General features: G+C 38.8%; 1 protein-coding gene across 1 annotated transcript in view; it reads right to left on the reverse strand.

The window, feature by feature from the left end:
- Positions 1–897: 897 nt before the first annotated feature.
- Positions 898–25,826, reverse strand: part of LOC139713993 (calcium-binding protein 39-like) — a 29,094-nt gene continuing 4,165 nt past the window's right edge. Inside the window, exons 2-9 of the mRNA XM_071625712.1 lie at positions 12,767–12,914; positions 11,284–11,405; positions 8,581–8,739; positions 7,577–7,695; positions 5,873–6,041; positions 4,121–4,246; positions 3,000–3,143; positions 898–2,005 (exon numbers count right to left, since the gene is read on the reverse strand). Coding sequence (XP_071481813.1) covers positions 1,817–2,005; positions 3,000–3,143; positions 4,121–4,246; positions 5,873–6,041; positions 7,577–7,695; positions 8,581–8,739; positions 11,284–11,394 — 1,017 coding nt within the window. The 5' untranslated portion in view covers positions 11,395–11,405; positions 12,767–12,914 and the 3' untranslated portion in view covers positions 898–1,816. The remainder of the gene's footprint in view (positions 2,006–2,999; positions 3,144–4,120; positions 4,247–5,872; positions 6,042–7,576; positions 7,696–8,580; positions 8,740–11,283; positions 11,406–12,766; positions 12,915–25,826) is intronic.

The following is a 25,826-nucleotide window of genomic DNA, read 5'->3' on the forward strand; positions in this document are numbered from 1 at the left end:
TTCAGCGATTCCTTGGCCTCTCAAAGGAGCAAGGCATTGCTCATGCTATGGGTGCAACAGAACACGCTCAGGAGGGAGTCTTCTAAAACCCTTGCTCATCTTGAAGGATGTATTTGCCCAGGCTCGAAAGTTTTCAGCAAACTTTATGCAATTCATCCTGAATAAAGACCCACTCCATAGAGAGGGTCTCCAATTCGGGTTACTGCCAATATGCAAATACCTTCCAGCAAGCCCTGTTTCAGATGCATTGTGGGATGGCTTGGTGGCAAAGTTTGATTCGGTCTAGGATGCATCTCACCTTGCCAGACCAGCGCACTAAGGGCTACGTTCATGTATGTGACCAGGATAAGCTGGGGAAGAGTAAAGTAGAACTTGCCAACCAACCGACCAACCCATGTCATGTCTTTCATTTTGAAGATTTCCTTGCTTGTCATTGCGTGACCAGCACATTGCAGCCTTACAGGGGAAACCCACGACATAATTGACCACAAATCACTCAAACTGAAAAACTGTAATCTCTTTTTATGCCACATTCAAATCGAGTAAAGAGTAGTAATGAACAAAATGCATGCACTGATTGCATTACATCGTGTGTGGACTAAGATGCAAGCTAGACAACTAAAAGCGATAATGCTACCAAGCTATCCAACAGTGCATCTGTGACAGGGCTCTACTACAGTGCTCTGCATATTGCCGGAACCCCATATTGTTGTAAGTTTAAATAATTGCAGTTATCATAATATCAGCTGGAAAACATTCAATCAGCCACAAACTTTTGAGTGGCTGTTGGTGTCGGTGCAATTACTACAACCTCCAACACTGGCGTGATAATGGGCTCTGGGACGGTTACATAATTTGGCTTTTTAAATCTACTACTCCAAAATTGACTTGCTATGGCATGGACATAAGAACAAGGGATAAGCACATACTTACAGTACATTACACTGGGTATTTTTGATACATACCATACACAGCTTAATAGTTTTTGCAGTATCTGACATATGTGTTCAAAGTTTTAAAGCGTACACAATTGACACTATGCGATTTTGTTCTACATGTTGTAACGCTGTGATCAATTGGATGTATGTGGTGAAATACTGCATATGCCATATATTTAGCGAGTCTAATTTTCTGCGAAGCAAGACTTCTTGACAATTTTGTATGTGGTTAAATTTGCGATTGTAGAGTCCAGTAATGAATGGAGAGATATATGTATACACACTGAATTCACGTCAAGATCAGAGTTAATGATTTTGTGTGTCGTTAATTTCAGGAATTGCACCTAACTCACAAAATTCGCGAAAATAAAGACCTCACAAAATATATGGCGTATTCACTAATGGATCTGCACAATTCCAGAAACAGTACAATTGTTGAGTTCAGTCAAACAATTGTTAAGAAAAAAAAAAAAGAAAATACAAATTCATCTGTAACATTCTGATAACCTTTCAACATCCAGCCAAACTTATATAAAACCTAGTAAATTAAAAATAAAAGAGCCAACATCATAGAGTGATTGCCAAACTCGAGAAGGAATTCCTACTCGTCCTGGAGGCCAGGGTATCAGCTACTTTGTGAAAAGCAGACAGGAGCCACACAGGCCCCGACGTCAGGAAGCCAAGACCGTTACCTGCTTCCTCCTAGATGGGTCTGCCCGTACCAACGGTGGATCTACGATGAAAGCTAGCCTGCTCTATGCATGGGATCCGTTTTTTTGTTAATCTCACACAAACTCCTTCTTTCTCTCTCGCTCTCTCACACACATTCTCTCCCTCTTATATTCTCTCACGCTCCATCTCTCCGCCTCCACCCTCTCTTACGACGACGTTGGCAGGGCGGGCTGCAGCTCTTTGATCTGCTTGATGAGATAGTTCTTCTCGTCGTTGAACTGCTCGTCCTCCGTCCGGTCCGTGTGGAAGTTGGTCAGGAATTCCACCAGCTTCTCCTTGTTCTTCAGCAGGATTTCCAGGATGGGCTTGGACTTGTTGGGGTTGGCTACAAATACCTGCGAGGGAATGACCATCGTAATTGAGATCAGACATAATCAAACAAATAATGCACATTACACAGGGCAGTAGTGAGAACTATCTGCCCAATAAAAACTTTGGAACAGTCAGAAACACACAAGGTGAAGTCGACTATGTTATGTGCATTATTTGTTTTATAAAATGGTGACATGATTTGAATTCATTAGTGGAAAAATGAGCAAAGAAAATGGGATTCCATCGGGATTCGAACCCGAGACCTCCAGATACTAGTCCGGTGCTCTATCGACTGAGCTATAGAAAGCCCTAGTACAGTGTTCGTCCCAAAAACCCTAAATTCTCAATGCTTGGATGGTCAGAAGCTATGGCAGTGTGTTTGTGTGTGATACACACACACACACATGATTTAAATTTGAATAAAAATGAGCCAAGAAAATGGTTTTCCACCAGATTCAATCCCGACGCCTCCAGATTGCCAGACTGGTGCTGTTACTGACCGAGCTATGGAAAAACCCTTGTATAGTGTTCATCCCTGAAACTCCTTAATTTTCATTGCTTGTGTGCTCAGAAGCCTTCACAGACCTGTCATAAACCCAAAAGATAGAGATCAACTTGAATTTATTATGAATTGATTGTCTTCCTATCTAGGTGGGAGACCCAGCTTGGCACAAGCTTAACCCACTGAGGACAAGTCCCAAGTATACTTGGGCAGGTATCTATGGGAAATGCGTGCTGTAGCAAAATCAGCCTGTCCTCAAAAGGTTGAATATATTTGAGTGGTGGCATCAAAGATGGGAACAAAGGGAATGAGACAGCTGTCACTCCATCTTTTGAATCTCCTCGGTCCAGCATACATTGTACCTGTAGACATCTTCAAGCTTTTACAAGTGTGTGTGACTCAAATACATTGTGGACTTGTACGCTGTAGCAATCACACGCACACCTACATACACACACAAACAGCACACACATACTAAACAGACAAACAGTATGAGATGACGCAGCCGTGCTCACCTTAAATACATGAAATGCCTCAAACTGGATGTTCCGGCTCTTGTCTCGCAGCATGTTCATCATGAGTTTGAGATTTTCTGGGTTACTGATGTACTTGGTCATGGTGGTGAAGTTATGCCTGTCTAGCAGGAGCTCACCAAGAAGCTGTGAGGCATGAAAAAAAAAAAAAAATGGATGACAGGTATGCTGACTTCTACCCGAACGAAAAATTCTTTCATTACAGCAGATTTCGAAGGCTCCCACATTCTTTGATACTCCTTGAGGGATAAACGATTTCACATTCTTCGTTAAAGTCAAAAATCTACCCCATGTTCAAGTTGACTTTTGTTTATATTTTCAGATGCAAACAAAAAACAGAGCAGTGAGGTGATGACATCAGATTTTGAGAGATATTGCTTCTTAGTGGGAAACTGAGAAACGTCTAATATTCTCCAGCCTTCTTTGTTTGCATGCTATCTTAATGGAACCTGTACACAGGTTTGTTTGACTTTACTATCAAAGTCACTTGAATGTGAAGTGCAGTTAAGGCTGCAGAAGATCAAAAGTTGCAGCAGACACTCCATGAACTTTCCTGCATACTTCACACACACACACACACACACACAAAAAAACATTCAGAGTGAGCCCTCTATGGAGGGACCTAATGCCTCCCATTGGACCCAGCAGTCATCTTAACTCCACTCAGGGCTACCAACTCTTGTGTAACTAGCGTGAGGCTCACGCAATTCACCAAATTTTAACTGTCTCACTGTGACGAAAGAATTCTTATGCTGAACCCCAGACACAGAAAGCAAGAAAGAGAAATGTCCCCAAAATCCCTGATAACCCAAACACTCAATATGCCCAAGCCCAAATTTTACAGGTTTTCCCACACGCACACACTCTCTATGCATGTGTTGAAATCTTTACTGAAGTATGCATCACAGTGCACCAAAATGTAAAATCGTCAAGGCTCCCTTCAGTGAGAAGGGGGGGGGGGGGGGGGGAGAGACACTCCCCTTCCAAAGCATCCTAATGCCCCCCACCCCCCTTACCACCATTTCTTTGATCCCTTGGGTTTGGTCACTCATTCCCTTACAGTGTCTCACTCCAAACTCTCACTCAAGGTTTGCAATGCCTACCTTTAGTGATTGTCTCCTTGTTACATAGTTCTCAGAGTTGAGGAGGTGCTGGTAGTGGTCAAAGACCCTTGTGTAGTTCTCCTCCAAGAATTGAGCCGCTACTAACTTGTGTCGAGTCAGCAACTCCTGTATGAAAGAAAAAAGAATGACAAAATATGACCAGTGTTTTTATCAACAAAGAATTGCCAAATATGTTCAGCTGTGTGGAAAAACAACAACAAAAAAACAACACAAGGGTAATATTTGTTTCATTACAGGTAGCTGAATTCATTTGTGCATCATTACCAAGTTTCTTCCAAAATTCGATTAAACACTTGCTAAATTGGCAATGCACAACACATTTCTCCGTCAATCTCCTTTCACTGCGTTAAGGTCCAAAAAGATTCAAGATTTCATGGTGTCAGCAAACTGCCATTAACCCTAACTACAGTGCTTTGGTCAACAATTGAAACAGATGTCTGGAAACATGCTGTTGATGAAGAAAGATTACCTAATCCACCTAATCCACCTAATCCTTCTAATCCCTATTGTGTCGCCATGGTCTTCCTGCCCAACTGAGGCACAATGCTATACCTGAGTGGGCTTGCTAACTTTACAACTACAATGTAGGTTAAGTTGGACGGATTACTGAATGCTCATGAAAGAACTTTGCAAGTACCCGCTGAGTGCCTATGCACCTGAAGGGTTAAAAATGCAAAATACCATATGTCCCAAAAAAAATCACAACGGGACCCTCCGCAATGACAACTTTTAAAATAGACAATAAATCCAAATACAATTTAAGGATATGTAACTATGACTCATCGCCCACATCTTACAGAAAACCCCATTCGATTTGCTCCAGTGATCAAAGAGAAATGAGGAGTTTTGTAGAGCATGTCAGGAATCCCTTCCCTCCAAGTTCTGTCCATTATCTTTACACATTAATATGCAGTTTCAAGAGCATCCAAGTGCTAAACTTGGAAGAATCTGACCCATGACATGCTTTACAACAATCCACATTTCTGTGTGACTACTTAACCAAATTGAATGGGGTTTTCTGCAAAATAGAGCTAAGATGTTATATTTTAAGACCCTGAAGTAGACGGTTTAATCACATTGGGAGTTATCAATGCCAAAATTTGATTGTAATTTTTTTTGGGGGACATACTGTACAAGGAATTAGGAAGGGGTGAATGGACAAGGCTGTAAAAAGGTGTATTTATCAAACTCCCGAGAGAGAACCATGTTTCAAAACATATTTTGAATGGCATTTACGTATGAACATGGTTTGAAACGCGATTCTCAGGGTGCCACGTTTATCTAACCATCACATAATCGCGATTTGAGTGTTGTCACTGCACAACTGCTTTGCGTTGTTTGACCCAGGACATACATGTAGAGGTCAACTGTGTACCACTAAACATGCTTTCATCATTCACACACAAACAATGGATAGAAAACACAAATGGCACAAGCTTTCTCCGCAGCCAGAAACAGCTGAAAGTTGATCTGGGCAGCTCAGAGATATAAACATGTTTCAAAATTTTAATTGCAGAAAGGGGATCTCAGTCTCGAATGTGTTTCAAATCACCCTTTGAATGGCGTTGCAAATAAGCATTTCTAAACGCGTTTGAAAACACAGTTGCTTTTATCTATTGCCCGAAAAAGTGATTGTGATTCTGCCTCAGAAAATTTTTAGATAAACATACCCAAAGTCATCTTGGTATGGGGGGGGGGGGGGGGGGCAGGAGGGAGCACACCCTATTTTACCTTGAACGAGGAAAAGGCATCAGAAGCGACGTCAAAGGTTGACACCTCCACGTACTGGAAAAACCTGTAGAAATCCTCGGACTGTAGGATCTCTTTGGCCAGTGGCTCGTGGCGGATGCATTCCCGCAGCATGAGGCCAGAGTTGAGGGCCACCTCCGGGTTCTCGTACCTGGGACAAAATTCAAGGAGGGATAGCATAATGAGCATGTTTCTACTGAATGATACAAATTCAAGGTGATACGAGGTGATATGAGGTGATGCATGGTGATGTGACGTAACACCTCAAATTTTTCCTCAGGAGAAAGAAACACATCTGGTAGGTGGTAATGCAAGGTAATGCAAGGTGAACTTGTCACCCACCTCTTCAGGTTGTTGACGAGAGGGATGATTTTCAGTAGAAACGAATGGATCGGACGTCCTGGACTCTCATTGGCTGATTCTGTGTGTTATTCAGTGGATCATTAGGCAGTGCGCCTGCGACCTTATCTGGCATCTTTAAATCCACAACTTTCTACTCTACAGCACTTTGCAAGTTCCCTCGCATTACCGGGCATCACCGCATATTCTATTGCTCAGCAAAAACAATTTAGGTACAGTAGTTGTAATAATACCATGTGATGCAGGCGACAAAGTCTGCTGAGATGCGAGGCAATTTGAGGTGTCCAGTACAAACCACCACATTAATACTTGCCCCACTTTGCCCAATGTCCAGTGGCTGCTTTTTCTATTCATTGTTGACATCTAATGTTGATGACAGACAGACTGAACGCAAAGCTATTGAATGCTAATCTAATCTTTTTTTAGGCCCATTTACACAGACCTAAAAATAAACACTTCATAAACACTGAATGTCTGTTTTCTAAAACATAATGAGCAGCCTGATAATTCTTTTGAAACCTCAGAATACTCTGCCACCTGAAATAAGAGTGAACAGAATGCAACAATGAAATACCAAAGTTCTTAAACCTATGCTTGGACTCGCTGCACTAAGCCAAGGGCCCCATTTCATTAAAACTTGCTACAATATACAGCAACTCTTTGCTGTAATGGCAAGTGTCATGGCAGTGACAAGAATCCAGCTTCCTGATTGGCTGTTGCTGTGGGAAGTTGCTATTCTCGCAAGAGTTGCTATCCTACCATCTTTTATGAAAAGGGAAGAAATGGTACCCAGGTCATGCTCTAATCGCTGTTAAGAATAAACAGTATGGATATTTATCATGTTTTCCTTGCCATGAAATAATTGGTTTGTTTTGTTTTGCCTTTTTTTTTTTTTTTTTGCCGATGTGTGAATGGTGACAAATGACATTGATTTTATAGCTTATCAAAAAACAAACAAACAAACAAACAAAAACAAAGGGTGATAAAAGTAAGCATGCCATCTAGTTTTCATGATAGACCTTACCAATGATAAAAGAATCTCAAAAAAAAAAAAAGGATCTTGACAGTGATCTCTGGATCACTACCAAAATCTAACTATCTCTTTCTTTTACCACAATCAACTTTTCTTGAAAATTTCATCCAAATCCATTCAGAACCTTTGAGTAAACAGAGAGACAGACAAACAGATAAACAGATGGACGGACAAACAGACACACACACACACACACACAAAGACAAACAAACCAACTCTGGCAAAACCGTAACCTAATTGGTGGCAGTAAGATATTCAATAACATGGCATCCACTTTTATAGTAGTAGCTTACCCTGTGACCAGCATCAAGAGAATTTCTCTCTTGTTCATGATGAACTCTACGGTGGGTGACCGGGAGCCAATTTGGCGACGAAGGACATTGCTGAATATCTGTACTAAATCTTTCTTGGCCTGCATTTCAAAATGAAGAAAATAAACATGATACAAGAGAAAAAAAAAAAGAGAAACACAATTAGAAACAATGCTGTCATCATAATAACACAAGAACATACACTGTAAGTATGGGTTCCTTTCTTGCTGATATGAAAATGTAAGAACATATCACAGAGAGAATGATGTTACAAGATTATTTACTGAAAGAGGCCTCCAAAAAGGAATACAAGCTACTCCTGTTATAGCAAAGTCCTTGGGAATGGCAGTTTTCTTTTATTATATATCAAAGTCTTGCTCTAGCCGTACAAATGAAATATATACAGATAACGATAATGAGGAGAGTGACAAACATGCCACTGTTACTAGGTTGTTTTGTTTTTTTCAATGCATTAATGATGTAAGGATCTAATTACTGTAAAACATGATAAATTCGCGGCACAAAATTTTCGCGAATTGGAGCCAACGGCCTTTTTCGTGGCATGAAATTTTCGCGAATTGCTACTGGCGTTCAATGCATATAGTGTAGACAAGAAATTTCGCGAATCTTGGCGCTCGCGAAATTCGTGAAATTAAAATGCCCGCGAACATTCCTCGTTTTACAGTACTGAATAGCAATTACAACGTTTATACAAATCTTATAGTGTAACTGTTATATAGAGAAATCTATAAACAGAGCTAAAACTATGCAGAAATGTATGCTTTTTCTCCTTAAAATGAGCCATCATGACATTATTTGGAAATATTCCAACTATCATACCACCAAAAATGGGGATAATTGTTCTTAAATGATTCAAAACTGAATGAAAACCATTTGTCCTCAATGTATTGTACATTCTGTAAGCATGGAACAAGCATAAGCACCACAAGATGTGGTCAGGGAAGGTTTTTTTTGGCGGTCATCACCTCAAACTCGAGCCTGGACATGTTCTCGATGAGCGGGAAGAGGTACTCGTAGATCCCCATGGCGATCTGACTGACTATCTCCACCTGGGGATCCTGTCCATCTATCCCATAGAGGCATCCCTTGATCTGCGACAATGTTTTCCCCATTTCCTCTGTCGCCTGCAGATGGAAAATGGGAAAATGGGAAAATGGTAAGACGATACGGGGGTTGAGTAGCAGCCACACATCTGGGGAAGACCTTTGTGCAATATCAGCACATGATATCAGCTAGTCCCCCTCAAAACACACATAGAAAAGAGACAGGAATAACTAGAAATGTCGCTATGGCGACTGATGCCTCCGCCATAATGCATGATTCTCCCAATAGTTGTATGGTACAATGTCTTCACAATGTGTGATGACAGTTTCACATAACTGGCAAAATACTGATATGACAGGTCTGTCAGAAATGTCTTGAATGTTCACTTTCCTCAAACTGGGTTTGCTATAACTGTCTAAGAGTGCAGGTACACATATTTGGGGAATTGAGGATTTTTACTTGACTTCTGACCAACCCTGTTATAAGTTTATGCATTGAGTAATTTTCAAGGTATGAAAAAAGAGTGTAATTACAGTACAAAATATTTTTTTTTTCATTTAAACCTGACCTTTGACCCTTAACCTTTGACCTTTGTCCTGCTGGCTGGAAATTTCCCAGAGAATCTCTATTAGGTAATACATGTATATATTAAGTTTTAAAACTAATAATGCTAGCATTGCAGTGTATACTAGTATATGAGGGAAATGGTAAAATTTTTGAGGAGTTGACCTTGACTGTTAACCCCTGAATATTGACCCATGACCCCTAAATTCCCTAGATAATCCCTGCCAGTCAGTACATGCATATGTACCAAGCTCCATGAAGATACATTGAACCATTTGCGAGAAAAGTGAAATTGCCACATTTTTACCTAACCTTTGACCTTTTGACCTTTGACCTTATGACATGAAACTCTCTCTGGAGAATCTTTACGCAGTAGTACAAGTCTACACTAAGTTTAAATAAAATACCTTCGGGCATTGCATAGATATGGGGGAAATAGCAACATTTTTAGCATTTGAACTTGACCTTTTGACCTTTGACCTCTTGCCAAGTCACTAAAATCTCCACAACTAATTGCCCCATCATACATCATCCTTGGACCAAGTATGGTGAAAGCTGCTCCATCCAGTTTTGAGTTATCACGTAAACAGATAAATTTTAGGATTTGACCTTGATCTTTGACCTTTGACCTCTGTTCGATTTCACCAAAAAACTAATCATGTAATTGTCCCATCATACATCATCCTCGGACAAAGTTTGGTGAAATTTGCTTGATCCAGTCTTGAGTTATCGCGTAAACAGATACAATTTCATGATTTGACCTTGACCTTTGACCTTTGGCAGATTTCACCCAAAATCCAATCAAGTAATTGCCTCATCATACTTTATACTTGGACCAAGTTTGGTAAAATTCCAGTAAATATTTCTCAAGTTATCGCGTAAACGAATGCGGACGGACGTACGGACGTACGGACGGACAACCAGAAAACATAATGCCTCCGGCACCACTTCGTGGCGGAGGCATAAAAAGTGTATTAGATGTACTTTGAAGATTACTAGAACATTCACTGGCATGTATGAATAGTTTCAGCTCTTGTCAGCCAAACCTGAAAAATGCCTAGATGCCTGAATAACACGTGCAATTTTCCTCATTCACTTTTTCACGCCGGGAGCTCATGAAAACTATATTACCTGAATTCTAATATTGTTATGGAACACTTCTTCCAATCCTACTGGACTTAGAAAAAGAAGAATAAAGAACTAGAAATGTCGCTATGGCGACTGATATGCCTCCGCCATAATGCATGATTCTCCTAATATGTTCAGTTTAAAAAATCTGAGCTGCATGGTCCTAAATGCTATCAGAATATCTGATAAGGTGTAAAAAATGAGCTGTGAAAATATTTTGCTTCAAACTTATCATTTAGTACTTCAAAAAAGTAAAAATTTGAAATCACCTCCATACACTACTGTGCTAGAATTATTCTCAGACCAAGAATAAATGCAATTATCATAGATATCTTCATAGTTAATGTGTTACTTTCATTAGTTTTGCATTCTTGTGTCATCCATCTGAACATAATTAGACTGGTCAGGCAGCTCAGTTTTATAATTTTTTAAATCGATCAAACACAATGTTAATAAGTGGCTTTCATGGGTCTAACATCTGTAATATTATACAAATATTTTATTTTTGTTATATCATAAGGACCTTTGTGACCTTTGACCTTTGACCCCAAAATACCAGTGAATATTTGTCTTGTCATACTCTACCCTCACACCAAGTTAAACGTTTATGTCTCATAGTATGTAAAATACTGTACCAAAAGTTTTTTTTCACAAAATAACCTGTGACCTTTGACCTTTGACCCCGTGACCCTAAAATCCAAACAAAGTATTATCCCCCCTGGATATACCCTCATACCAAGTTTGATGTAAAACCACCACACGGTTCTTGAGATATCGACAAAAACAAAACGGGACGGACGTACGGACGGACGTACGGACAGACGTACGGACGGACGACCCGAAAACATAATGCCAACGAAGTGGCATAAAAAACCCCCATAAAAACAACAAAATAACAAAAACAGCTGCAAGGAAATATGCCCTGCCCTCACCTTTTCAACCTTTTTTCCCGAAGCTTTTGTATCCGCCATTACACCGAGGCTCGTCCTTAGAGACTGCAGCAACTCGGCCGGGCTCATCTTGGACCTTCCAAACAGAGGCATGGTGGAGGTGCCTGGTTTTGTGTTTTATCGGGAATGACGAGAACACAAGAGAAGCACGTATCAAAACTCTTTGAAAATACTCATTTGTATGCATGTATAATATGTGTAAGTTTGGGGGCCCGTTTCATAAAACTTGTCATCAATGACAAGTTGTCATAGATGTGACAAGCTACTGAAATCCTTGCATCTGATTGGCTGAGAGCAAATTTGTCATAGAAATGTGGAAGTTGTCACTGATGACAAGTTTTATGAAACGGGCCCCAGAACACCATTATGTGGATTTTTTTAATTTCAATTATTATTACTATCTTTTTTTTACCTCCGCCACGGGAGGAGGTTATATTTTCATTACTGTTAGTTTGTTTGTCCGTGTGCAAAATAACTCAAAAAGCTGGGAAAGGATTTGGATGAAACTTGCAGGAAAGGTTGAGAATGATGCAAGGAACAGATGATTAAATTTTGGTAGTGATCGGGAAATTTGTATGGACTTTATGAAGGATTTTTGATATTTTGGCAGGTAGGGTCAATGAACATGGGAGTTCAGGCTGCGCGTATTTGAGGTTTGCATGTGCGCACTAAAGTGCGTGCTCTAGCTTCTGCTAGGGCGAGGCGCGCCATGCAGGTGAGGGTTTATGACGTAACAAAGGCTTCTATATTGGGAAATCGGGCGACTTTCAGCACACAATGCTATAAGTACTTATGGGTGGAAATCACTGATCTCTATGGAAGAACAAGATTATTGGTTGAAATTAGCTGGTTGGCGGAGGTCTACGCGGAGAGTGGAGGAGAGTGCTTCTCTAGATTTGGTCATGGATTTTGCAGTATGGAACAGCTCCCATAGGTGCACAGAAAGAATGGGCAAAATATTCTTGTCTACTTTTATGGTGATGTCCTTCTGTAACTATGCCATCAAAAGTGATTTTTTTTTTTTTTTTTTGGGGGGGGGGGAGGGTTGGGTGGGGAGGGGGTATTTATGTGGTTTTTATTATTGCACAACAGCAGCAACACTTGGCATCTTTTCTACCCACTTTATCCAGGAATGACACAGTAAAATTATGTGAGTGCTTAAGTAAAGTGACGGGAGTGCAAACCATTTGCATTATTCCTAAATCAGCTTACGCCAGAGACATAAGCATATCACATAAAAACATAAATATTTCACCATATATAGTTTTACAAAACTGCATTTGAATTTTATCTTGACTAAACTGAGAAAATGACACCAAATTTCTATACAAATGAACCCAAAATATAAAGATTCCAGGCGTAGATCTTTTATTTCTACTTTCACCATCAAATTGGTAACAATTCCCCTAGTGCCACGAGGACGGATAGGGAAAATTCTGGCTAATATCTAAATTGAATACAATACCTGTGAGGGCGATACAATCTGCCGAGACAATCTGGTGGGTTGCAAGGATCTTGCCGCTTTACTCTGGGGGTCCGGGCACGTGAGGAGCCAGTGCTTGTGCCTAGCTGGAGGGAGCCCCTGAACGCAGGGTGCAGAGACACAGTGGCAGCTGCATGGAGAAACATGAAACAAGACATAATCATATTAAAATGCTGTGTGTAATCATATCGCCCCCTCCAGTACCGTATACAAAGAGAGTTTGGCCAACTTGGTTTTTAGCTTATGAGATGAGTTTTGCAGCCTGCAATTGGTCAAAAATGGTCCCGTGATCTTCGTAGAGCCATGTCGTTACAAAACTGTGCTCACACAGAGTGCCCACTGTTAACTACCCTTTAATTGGCTCGCTTTCATTATGACATCTGAGCATACACACTAACCTTCTAATGCATAATATGCTGAGTAACGAAATGACATCCAATTTAGTAGTTGTCTAGATTCTCTATACATATGGTACAGGTCCCCTCTCGTAAGAGGCTAAACACTCTGTCCCTTTGATAGGACATGAAATGGAGGTCACGTGTGTGAGCCTCACAACTCAATCACGTAAAAGATCCCACTTCATTCAGTCGTCGCTAAGAGCAAGGTGCATAACCCGGTGAAGTGGTCTTGCCATACATCTAACAGTACCCCACGGAAGACCAGCTAGTGCAGCTGAATACGGGCTATCCAGCCATCTTCTCAGATGGAAGAATGAAATGCATAAACAAACAAACAAACAAACAAACAAACAAACAAAAAACAATTAAAAGATATGCATTTAAATCATCTTTACCATCAGTTTTTGCACAGAATCATCACCAAAGCAATGTTTGGATTGTGATCAAAGTCTCACTTGTTGTGTGAACGCCTGGCAAGCTGGAAAATTGCGACTTGGATCATGATCCAAATCATACTAATTGTGTGATTTTTCCCAAATACAATGTAATCATGATTGCTCCACAGTATGTCCTCTCAGAAATGTGATTTCAACATTGATGTTTTTTTGCACCAGTCTCACCACAGCCAGCCGATCTAGCCACATGTAAACAGGTCTGCAGTGAGCATATGCAATGCACGCTGATGATACTGTATGGGTGTGTGTGTGTGTGTGTGTGTGTGTGTGTGTGTGTGTGTGTGTGTGTGTGTGTGTGTGTGTGTGTGTGTGTGTATCCAGGCCGGGGCCTGTATTGAGGTACTCCAGTGTGTGAACGCATGTGACAAACACAATCGTGCTAGATGCCAGAGAGTAGCTCTAGGGCTGCAAAAAAAACACAAAAAAAAAAACCCCAAAAAACAACAAATAAACAAAGATATTGATGTCTTGACTGCGATTATTCAGTGGAATATTTCACTTGTTTGAATTTTCCACTCGTTTGAACAGTGATCTAGAAAGCGAGCTTTGGGTCTCGTCTCACTCCTTCTGCCATTGAAACACACCTACTGTAGTACACATTTCAGACTTACATGTACAAGTGTACCTCTATACCTGGCTGTTATCTCTTGCACTGTAAGCTATTCTAGTAGGAAGAAACTTTATCTACAGCAGGAATTACTCTGCTAACAACAGCCTTTCAAACCAAAAGGCAGTCAAGCCGAATGAAAACCAGAAAGCAGAACATGTAAATCCCCTATTTCAGTCAAGTGTTTACAGTACTTCACCTAACTAATACTAGAAAATATATGGAAGCCCTTCCAATGACCCACTACAAAACTTTAAAGATAGAATGAATAAGGCGCCCAAGGAGGGTAGAGATTTTGCTTTCCATCTCAACTTTGTCCCCACCGTTTTAGTCAACGATTCACCAAGTGTTTACTTCATCTATTAAAGAAGTTGAAATATATGGGAACTCTTCTAATGACCAAAGTACTACAAAACTTGAAAGATAAAATGAATAAGGGGCAACCCTTCTCTCCTCATCCCAACACGTCTTCAAGGCAATGTCTTTGCAATTTTATTTTGGTGTTTCATATACTGTAAAACATGATATATTCGCGGCATGAAATTTTCGCGAATTGGAGCCGACAGCCCTTTTTCGTGGCATGAAATTTTCGCGAATTGCCACTGGCGTTCAATGCATGTAGTGTATAGACAAAAACTTTCGTGTGCATTTTAATTTCGTGAATTTTGGCGCTCGTGAAATTCGCGAAATTAAAATGCACGCGAAAATTCCTCGTTTTACGGCATCTTTTTGACTGTCATTCAGTGTACACATAAGCTCATTCTTCCATTCCTTTAAATTTCTGTTGCAAATAATATGGTCCCGTCTAGTCCTGAAATGAAAGAGGTCTAATCACAAGTGATATCAAGTCCAATCATTGTAGGTTCAGGTGAAAAAAGGTTTGATTACAGATTTATGTCAAGTGGCATGCAAACATCACATACATTGTAACATGTTTCAATATATCACTTTCATTATAGAGCTTCACCAAGATGGAAATGAATCAGCCAGATTATTCGAAGACTCAAGAGTGAGCCTGCAGCAAATGATTATTCATACATAGTACATCCACACAATATGACTTGCGGGGTGCAAAGAACAAATCACATCGTTTCTATTTTTGTCACAGAATGGGGGCAGTACACTCGTGCCTGGTACCCGTCAGTTGTATATGGCACAATGGCAAGTAGCGGTAATCATTCATCCTACATCCATAAATATGTGTACAGTACAGCTCCTTTTCAATTTGCGGCAAGTGAAATTGTCCAGGGCTCTATACAGCCGTATGTACAATGATACGAGTCTTGATGCCTCATACAGACAGCACAGCCAAATCTGCTTCATTCTGCATAGTGTGTGTATGTCTGAATGTAACTGTAAATACAATGTTTGTACAATGTATGTACTGTATGTACATATAGTATGTAAATGTATACATGTACAGAACTGTATGTACATTTGTACAGTGTATGTATGTATCTCTGTAGGTAAACGTATTTATCTATCTATTTATCTTTATCTATCTGTCTGTCTGTCTGTCTGTCTATTCTATTTACCTATCAATCATCTACACGTATCTATTACTGTGTATCTACCTACAACTTGTATCTACAAATGTAGATCTATAATGTATCCATCTATTATTGATTAAACATGTCTGTATTCAGTATGTATACAATGTGTTAACTTATATTAGTACACATACATCAAATGTATGATACTCAATGAAATCCAAAGACTATTTATATGGTCTCGGAATGCCAAGGAGCGGAAAGTGCTCTGCGTGTGCATACCGAAACCCCATTTCACCACGCCCTGTGGAGTTTAAATTTGGCCAGGTACACGTTTGACGCTTCCGCATGCCAGCAGACTGGCGCTGGGTTGATTATGATGTACGATGTCGGGCAAGAATGGTAACCATTTGTCAATGAACATCTGATTAGCCTAGAAAACATGTGGCAGCTCCACATGTAGTCTCAAACAGGCAGAACCCATCTGTGTTTGCTATAAACAACCGCTTGAACACAACAACACATCCCGGTATGTACTTTACACTTTGCAAACGACATAATTAACCATTTGCAGATGAAACAAAAACCCAGCTTTAGTGCTTCAAAATAGTTCTAAAGTGTGAGTTAGGGATAGAAACAACCAATGTAAAAATTTCAATCAGTATAATTGATGTGAAGTATTGTTGAATACTCAAAATGTGAACCATCTACAGTTATGATTTATTGAGAAAAACAGTGATATCTCCTTAATATTTTAGGCTTTATTGCAAAATTTCAACATGGTACGATGTTTTGTGATACAGCTGACCTACAGTATACATCCAGCATGCATCAAATGTGATATCTCGAACACTTTTTAAATCACTGTTCCCAAAGGTAAACAGGACCTTTAAGTGTATGAAGAACACAACTTGCTGACATTTTCAAGTCAAGCTTCAATAATTCATGACTGTACTTTTCATAGCATACACGTACAATATGTAAATTGAATAAAAATGCTGCTCTGATACCATCAAATACGCTCTCATTACTTTGTCATGTCAGGAAAGTTGAAAAAAAACCCTGTCTATTGTTAGATTTGTTTGTTTGTTTGTTTGTTTGTAAATACTTTCTAGGGGCAAGGGGAAGATAATAATATCCAAAATATTGACAATTGACTGTCTACAATGCATTTACTTTGCTGGTGAATGATCATTGAATTTTGATAGTTGGTGCACATGTATTCAAATGCTTCAATGTGTTAAACTTTCTTTCCTTTGAAGGTACAGTGATGTATAATGTGCATATTTGTCACCAGAAAATATCTGAGAGGCTTTGAGCCATCTGGTCCTACAACAGGGTAATTCTACTAGAGATTTTATCTTCTTTTCCTCATGAAATTGCCAACTACATTAATTTTACTACACATCCTATTAAAACATGAAAGAAGATAACCGGCAGATGGAACTCGTTAAATTAATTAATTCAGTATAGAAACAGAAAAAACAAACAAACAAAAAAACATGCTTGTCTGAAAGAGAAACATCTTTCAGTACTCCTTGAAAATATGTTGCCAAATTAAGGATCAGTTACAAATTAAATGATTGAGGGGCTATTGAGAATCATGCAACCGAAATAGACAGTACATACAAACGATGAAAGATGGTTATTATATGATTATTAGAAAAAGCTCAAATGAAGGAAGATTTTTTTTTTTTACAATTGGATTTTTAATATAGTAGTGAATAAGAAAACTATTTAAAGAATACATACTTTTAAAAATATATGATAAAACCTACAGTACCAAACTACAGAAACGTGATTTCTTAGACTTAGGCCTACATGTACAATTTGTAGGACCTAATGGATCAACCCAGTGTCTGAAGCAATGCCAAACATCTTGGCTCACATTCAGATTCAGACTTAGGGGTCCTAGGGCAGGAGTCAACGCTCCAAAGCACTTTAATAATGAACCCAGATAGTGTTGGGAGATACAAGTATTTACCACTGGAGGCAGCTGTCGGGACACTGTCTACATGTACACTCACCATATAGTTAATTCTAACAGAGAAACATTGCAACCAGGGCCGGGGTTTTCTTTTGCTATATCGAAATTTCGTTATAACCGAATAAATAAACAATGGAAAAAGATGGAGAGCAGATAATGTTGCAGCCCAAATATTAACTTCATTGTAACGGGAATTTCGTCATAACCGTGTTTGTTATAACGGGAGTGCACTGTATCAGTGAAAATGACTGCCTTGTCTTGCTAGGCCAGTACAGGGAGCATTTCAGACTTGAAATGTCAACCACAATCTACCACGCACACAGGTACAGATGCAAGTAAAAAGTCAACACTACTGATCTACTGAACTTGAGAGAGTGTTGCACTAAAATGATATCAAATCTAAATTTTAATAACTTGTGACCCTCTATTTACTTTCACAGGACTAAGTACCATCTTTGCATTCCATTGACAAATGTTGCATGCAAGCAGGTCATGATTGGAAGTCACTGGCTTTTAATAATGCTAATGCTAATAATAATATTAATAACATGAAAAATTTATGGAGTGTTTTCGCCTAAAATGTTTCTATGCCCTTTACAATTAACAAGCATTAGAAACAAACATATTTTGTTATAGACTTTGAGCACAAATAATCCATAAATCACATAATCATTGATATATCAATAAGAAAACTAAAGAACCTAATTGAGACCTTGCAATTAAATCGTGTGTCAGAATCAGTGAAGTAGAGCCGTGACTTGGCACTGTCAAAACCCTTTTTCACACTGATGTGATACTGTACATTAGTCTCATGAATCTCTTAACGTGATTTAAAACATTTAAATGAAAAGGTTCATAACAGTGTACAATGCACATATACAGTGTACAAGTACATTGTACATGTACTTGATGACAAATGCTTGTCTTCATGTCTTTGCACACAAAGTATTAATCCCCTCGTTAAGGAGAAGGCATTTTATAGAAAGAGTCTATAAAACCATTCTTACGCTTACAAAAACCCTTACATTACAATCAGCATTATAATAAAGGGGGTGATAATGGATTACTGCAACATAAACTATCATCACCTTAAAAATGACTGAAAAAGACCAATTACACAAAGTGCACACATACACATGTAGCAAAAAATCTTGTACTGTATGGCTAAAAAAAAATCCTGTTACAACCAGCCATGCTACAAAGTACATATATGTACATTGTACAGTTATATGCTTAAAGGACAAGTTCACCTTCACAGACATGTGGGTTGAGTGAATGCAGCAATATTAGTAGAACACATCAGTGAGAGTTTGAGCAAAATCAGACAATCCGTTACAAAGTTACTAATTTTTGAAGTTTCTGCTCAGTCACGGCTGGATGAAAAGACTACTATAGCTTGTGATGTCACATGAGTACAACGATATAAAGAAAGAATAAAGAAAATTCATCATATTTCCATTTTTCTTGTATAACAAAAGAACATTTGATTTCTCTCTTTCAGAAGGCAGGGGGAATAATATTACCCTTTACATACATCAGTAGCAAGTCGAAGAAATGTGCGCTTTATTCAAAAAGTAAAGTTTTGTGAAATTCTCTTTTTATTTTCCTTATATAGTTGTACGCATGTGATATCATACACTGTAGTAGCCTTCTCATCCAGCAGTGACTGCGCAGATACACTTGTACTTAAAATATTCGTAACTTTTGAACGGATTGTCCAATTTTCCTCAAACTTTCACTGATGTGTTCTACTAATATTGCTGTGCACATTCTCTCAATCCTTATGTATATGAAGGTGGACTTGTCCTTTAAAGTCATGAGTCCCTGTAAAATCATGAGACAAAATCACTCAGGACAATGAAAACATACAAACTTTAAATTGGAAAATGGTTCTCAATAAAGAGATTCTCACGTAATCATCCTTTCACTGTATACTCTCCCTCATAATCTCACTCATTATACACATCAAATGTATTATAATACATGTATGTACAGTGTACATTCACTGTCCATACCCACACAGCCATCACACAAGATTGCTATTGTCACCCGTTGTAATGCATCAAAATTATATTTCCCTGATTTACTGGATTGATGGATCTGGGAGGGCATTTTACATCTATACGATCAATCGCACATTTCCCCACCACATGGCTAAACACAGTAGCTATAGTTACCAACTAATAATTCCACAATTAAAGGTCATTAATACATGAACTTGTATAGTGACACAGAGTAACTGTGGGTAGGATATCATGTTTCTGTAAGTGTAAGCCAATTGTTAGCTGTAGACTTTATATCACACTTATTAGCCACAAGGAAATGTAAACCATCCGAGTTCCATATTTCTTCTAATGGGCCAGATGTGAACGCTGACGCTACAGAGTCAAGATGAATTATGGAGGCACAACTGCCCCTCATAAAGTGGTATCACTGCCACTCTACATTCAGCGCTCCACAGCTGAGCGGCTTTATAGCACTCCATGCACACATCAATCTAAGATATCTGCTATTAAAGCCTTCCAAAGTCAGGCAACTGAAACTACCATGTAGATTAATTGCCATTGGATTTCAGACTTGACATACACTGTAAATTGTAATAATTGGCATTGCAGGAGATCACTCAGCTACTTTCAGAATATGGGAATCAGAACTGTTCGTTACTTGTCAACTGGTCTATGTCCGTAGAAGCCTGAATTTCTGGCCAAGGAAGATGGGTCTAGCAGCCCTTGCTGTGTAACATTGACTGTTTTTTACACACAAGCAGAGAAACTAAATTGTAATGCTGAATTACAATTACACTAATATTACAATTATCATTTGCACACAAAACCAAGGAAGGCTTCAAGGATTAGTGAAGTTTCAAATTTTGCATTTTAAAGAGATCGTATAGTTTTGGTCGAAACCTATCTTCAGGTTTCTAATATCTTTAGTGAGATGATGAGAAACCTCTCATAAAATGTGAAACAGCATGTGATTTTAAGAGAATTCAACATTTATTTGATGAAAATTGGTTTTGAAATGGCTGAGATACCAAAAACAGAGCAATCCTAATAAAAGGTGGAACCCACCCTTTTAATACGACTGCTTTGTTTTACCTTGTTTTTGGATGTCTCAACAATTCCAAATCCGATCTTCATCAAATAAACTTTGAATTCATAAATAGAATGGTATGCTCTGACCTATTTTATTGGTGGTTCCTTGGCATCTCGCAAAAAGTTAAAAGCCTTATCCTCATCTCCACCAATACTATACCATCCCTTTAAAAGTGAGGAGAGGGGGTGTGGCTTCTTTCCCGGTACCCATCAATCACCCTTCAACAAAGTTTGCAATGCCATATGAGAAGTACAAATTAAAATTTTTCTTCTTGCTGTGCGGCAAGGTTCATTAGTAGTTGTAGCAGAATATACAAGCAGACTCTAACTTTATTGACGGCAGTATTGCTTCTATTGTTTGTTCTTTCTTCCATGAAGAGGTAACTAAAAAGGCTTTCATGCACAAAATTCAACATTCATACACACATGTATTAAAATCTGATGACACCAAAAATCAGGCTCGGCCTCCCAAGTCATAATACCGCACAGCTGCACAGCTTCGCATGCAGTACATGTATTTGATGTGTGCGGGTTTTTTTCTACAGAAGTAACTTTGTAGTTGTAAGGTCACTGTAAGCTCCGCCCCTTAAAACATGATTTGGAGGTCAATCCCTACACATGACTGTTTCATTCCGTCATTCAGGATTATCTTCACTAGAAAACAACTCCGGGCCGTCAATTGAATTGCGCGATTCAAATCACCCTCCGTGATACTAATTTATGTACACGAGGCCAAAATACATCATGAGAATGATGATTATAGTAAAATATACTGTAAAATGAGGAATGTTCGCGTGCATTTTAATTTTGCGAATTTCGCGAGAACCAAGATTCATGATGTTAAAATGCACAAGAAAATTCTTGGCTACACTACATGCATTGAATGCCAGTGGCAATTCGCGAAAATTTCATGTCGCGAATATATCATGTTTTACAGTATTCACTAGAATCATCATCTGTTGGATAGGGTTGAAGAGCAACTCCAGATACATTGTAAATTGTGCCACAGTTCTCTCTCTGGAGTGGACCCTTTTATATTCAGTTAACCAGACTAAAAGTTATCAAAGCTAATAAAATCAGACCTTTGATCTAATCCCCTAAAAAGATAGTATACTTGTAATTTTTCCCTTACCTTTATAGAATTAAATAGTGTCAAGTGTTTGAATAACATATTCAAAGTACATACTTCCAGAAGAAGATTTCATGCTTGTAACATCATTGCACAAAACACAAAATGCATATCCCTAATGAGATTTATGGACTTCACAAGAGACATGAAACAATTGTAGTAATTTAGTAGCCTAGTAGTATACGAGTACACCATTGAAAAAGCATGTCCAGTGTATTGATGAAAAACTCCAGTGAATAAAATGGATTCATCCTTTTCAATAACAAATTTGACCACTTGTGACACCGCCGTATAGCTTTCATTTTGCAATCTATCTTATGCTTGAAAAATACAGTGGATGGCATCATAGAGTATGTTGCATGTGACTTCTGTCAATGTAACACATTCTTCTTCTTTGTTTAACTTTCTTTTTTCTTTCTACCACGCTGTATTCAAAGTATTTCAAATCTGGAGACTTTAAAACGCATCTTGATATTTTGAATCTATAATTTTTGCAGTTTGGAAAATTGTTAGAATCATGAAATGATGCACAAGATGACAAAATGATCAAGTTTTTATCGATCCATGTACGTACATGTATGTGGAAATTTTGTTTCCACTGGCTATACGTGGTACTAAGCACTACAGGAGTTTGGAAAAGGATAGCTATTTTAGTAGGCCTAAACCACTATAAACATGCCAACGCAACTCCCAATTTCTTTTAAAATATGTGTGTGTGTGTGTGTGCATCTTTAAATCTCTAATGTGATTAGCGGTGTGCTCATAATCCAAATGAAACTTGACACGAGGATATGCCAACTCTCATCCTAGATAGAGTCGGGGCAGGTAACTTGTCTGTCAGACAACGCAACACCTTTTTCCATATACACATTACAACTTCTAGGGTGTGTGTCTGTGTGTGTATGTGTGTGTGTGTGTGTGTGTGTCTGAGGTGGGAAACTGATTTGAAGGTTAATGGGAGTTCACACCGAAGAGTGACGGCTGACTAAAAAAAGCCGAGAACCACATGGATTATGAATCATGTCCTGGAAGAGCACAGACAAGAGCTCGGCGTTTTAGTGGGTACTTGCCTCTCATTTAGGTCTCGCTTTACTCACTTTCAAGGATGCCTGGGCTTACAGCTGGCTGCTTCACATGGATCCTCGTGAAAATGATCATTAAGAATGCCTTCAAGCACTCATTTTTGCGTTGCAACCGTACACCCAATGAGCAGGCAAATTATTAATATAGGCCTATTAGCATCATCATACAGGTTGTATAAATATAATAATTATTTTACATGACTATCTGTTGGTCACAAACATGCACATACAACTGTACACCTCGAAGTATGATCCCTCATTCAGGTATATACCTAGATACAAAAACTAAGCTGGTTTTCAACGATGAAAAAATAAAGAATGATTTTCTCCTTTTTCCTACCCCCCCCCCCCCCCCTACCCACACACACACACACAAATATAACGTTATATTCAATATACAGTTGTATTAAAGTACAGCAAATGTTTACAGAAAATCTGTAAAGTTTTTAATTGTCCATACAACAATGCAAGGAAAAATAAAACAAAACAGAACAGAAAGAGCAAATTTATGTTCACATTATACACCTTTGGAGAAAGATGATATCTGATACAACCATGTACTTGTACTTGACTATAACTGACACATGTAGGCCTATAAACAATTATGATGCAGGCTACTCTAGGGGCACTGGGAAAAATGGCTATGGCTATAAATGTTGAATTAGATTACCTGGTAGGCAAACATAAGTTGCACAGCAGCCTAGCCATGCATAGAATGCTATGGCAATTAAAGGGATAGTACAGTATTGGTGGAGATGAGAATTGGTCTTTTAACTTTTTGCGAGATACCAAGAAAACACTTACGAAATAGTACAGAGCATACCATCTTAAGAGGAATTCAAAGTTTATTTGATGAAAATCGGGTTTGGAATGACAGAAACATCCAAAAACAAAGTAAAACAAAGCGATCGTAATAAAGTGTGGGTCCCACACTTTACTAGAATCGCTCTGTTTTGGATATCTCAGCCATTTTAAAACCAATTTTCGTCAAATAAACGTTGACGTCCTAATGGAATTACATGCTCTTCTTATTTCATAAGAGGTTTCTCATTATCTTACCAAAAAATGTTAGAAACCTGAAATTAGGTCTCAACCAAAACTATACGATCCCTTTAAACCATTGGTCAAAGGATTCGTCCTCCTCCTCCCCCCCCCCCCCCCCCCCCCCCCATGCACTTGTTCGTCCACATGCCAGGGGAAAAGAAAGCTTGACTAATCTGATAACTAGGCACTGTCAAAACTCAGCTCGGCAGTGACTCATTCCTGATCCTATCGGTGCATTCACATTGGAATGACCGTGGTATTAAAGGAAAACCATAGTTCTCACACCATCACATGCCGGCAGACACTGTTGAATTTCACTCGAAAATGGAGACTATTATATGCATAAGAAATGAGTAAAATCACGCAAGGTGGTAACAAGATCTCAGTCCGGTAACAACAAAAATGTGAAATATTACCTAAAAATATATGCCAGAAGTATTGCAATCTCAGAGCTTAACCAATTGTGGTTGCTACATGTTTTATATTCCATCACATTGATTGTAATATAATTGGGCCATAACAGCATCCATCCCGCATGAGTGAATTACATGCGGCAGCTTAATACAATTTGTACACGTGTAGCTGTACATGTACAGCCTGTATGTGCGATTCAATACTAGTTACTGATACGGCATGATCTGATCATCATGTACCAGTAACATTCTATCGACCCACTGCTGAACAGGGAGGGCACTTCAGGAATAAAAGTTGTGTCCTACACTGTACGTCAGAAATTATCTTTTACTCTTGACCTAAAAATGCTCCAAAACAACTCATTATCCTGGCAAATCGCATCACCCATTTTTTAGAATACATTGTAGCCTTTAAATATAATACATAGCATGCACATTCCAAATTGTGGAAGATAAATTTTGAGCCCTACTGAGAACTACTGTATGTTTAAGCTTTAAATTCCATTGCTCAACAATCTATTGTCACTGTTCCCATCGCTGGCCAATGTGACAGTAGTAGATTTGTGGTATTTCAGTTTGTACCATTCTCATTCACGAAACACTAATGTTTGTGGCCCAAAACACACCTCTACAAGCATTCTTGCCACAATTATCCTAAGAAGCATGTTACCTTTCTCTGAGGAAAATGACAATTTTGTACAAGGATTTTTTCTTTTTCTTTTTCATGTCTTTTTTTGTGTGACTGCCACAAGTACATGATATACAGCATCTGACCTCCAACTCCATACTCATACACAGTTACACTTTCTGAGGTTGTCTTTGAAACAGAAGATTTGCTTTGCATGTTGTTTTTTTTTTAAAGTGTGACTTGCTAGAGTTGGATTGTAGGGCTTAAAGAAAATATAGCCTTGACCTTATGAATGAAAAGTCACTCCACATTCAAACTGAATTTCACACACTATACAGCTGAAGTGTGAAAGGTCAGCCACAGAATAGCAAAGGTCCATTATATTCATAAGGTCAAGGTTATTCTGTATACGCCCGATATTTCGCGAGGTTTTTATTTTCGCGAATTTCGCAAGTCAGCTGCTATTCGCAAAATTAAAAACATGTGAAAATATTGGCCCTGATCCCGATATGAATGTGACGTACGCGTACACATTTCTCCGTTCAGTACAGGACTCCACGATCGTGAATTTAACCACTCGCGAAATAGTCGGGAAGTCTTGATTTGCGAAAATTTAGACTCGCGAAATATATGGCGTATACAGTTTTTTATATAACTGAGACGTGTAAATACATCAAGGATGATAGGATGATCGAATACTCTTGTAAGAATATT

The sequence above is a fragment of the Diadema antillarum genome, unplaced genomic scaffold, assembly GCF_040938485.1.
Source record: "Diadema antillarum isolate AM-2024a unplaced genomic scaffold, OU_Dant_1.0 seq00002122_RagTag, whole genome shotgun sequence".
Taxonomy (NCBI): domain Eukaryota; kingdom Metazoa; phylum Echinodermata; class Echinoidea; order Diadematoida; family Diadematidae; genus Diadema; species Diadema antillarum.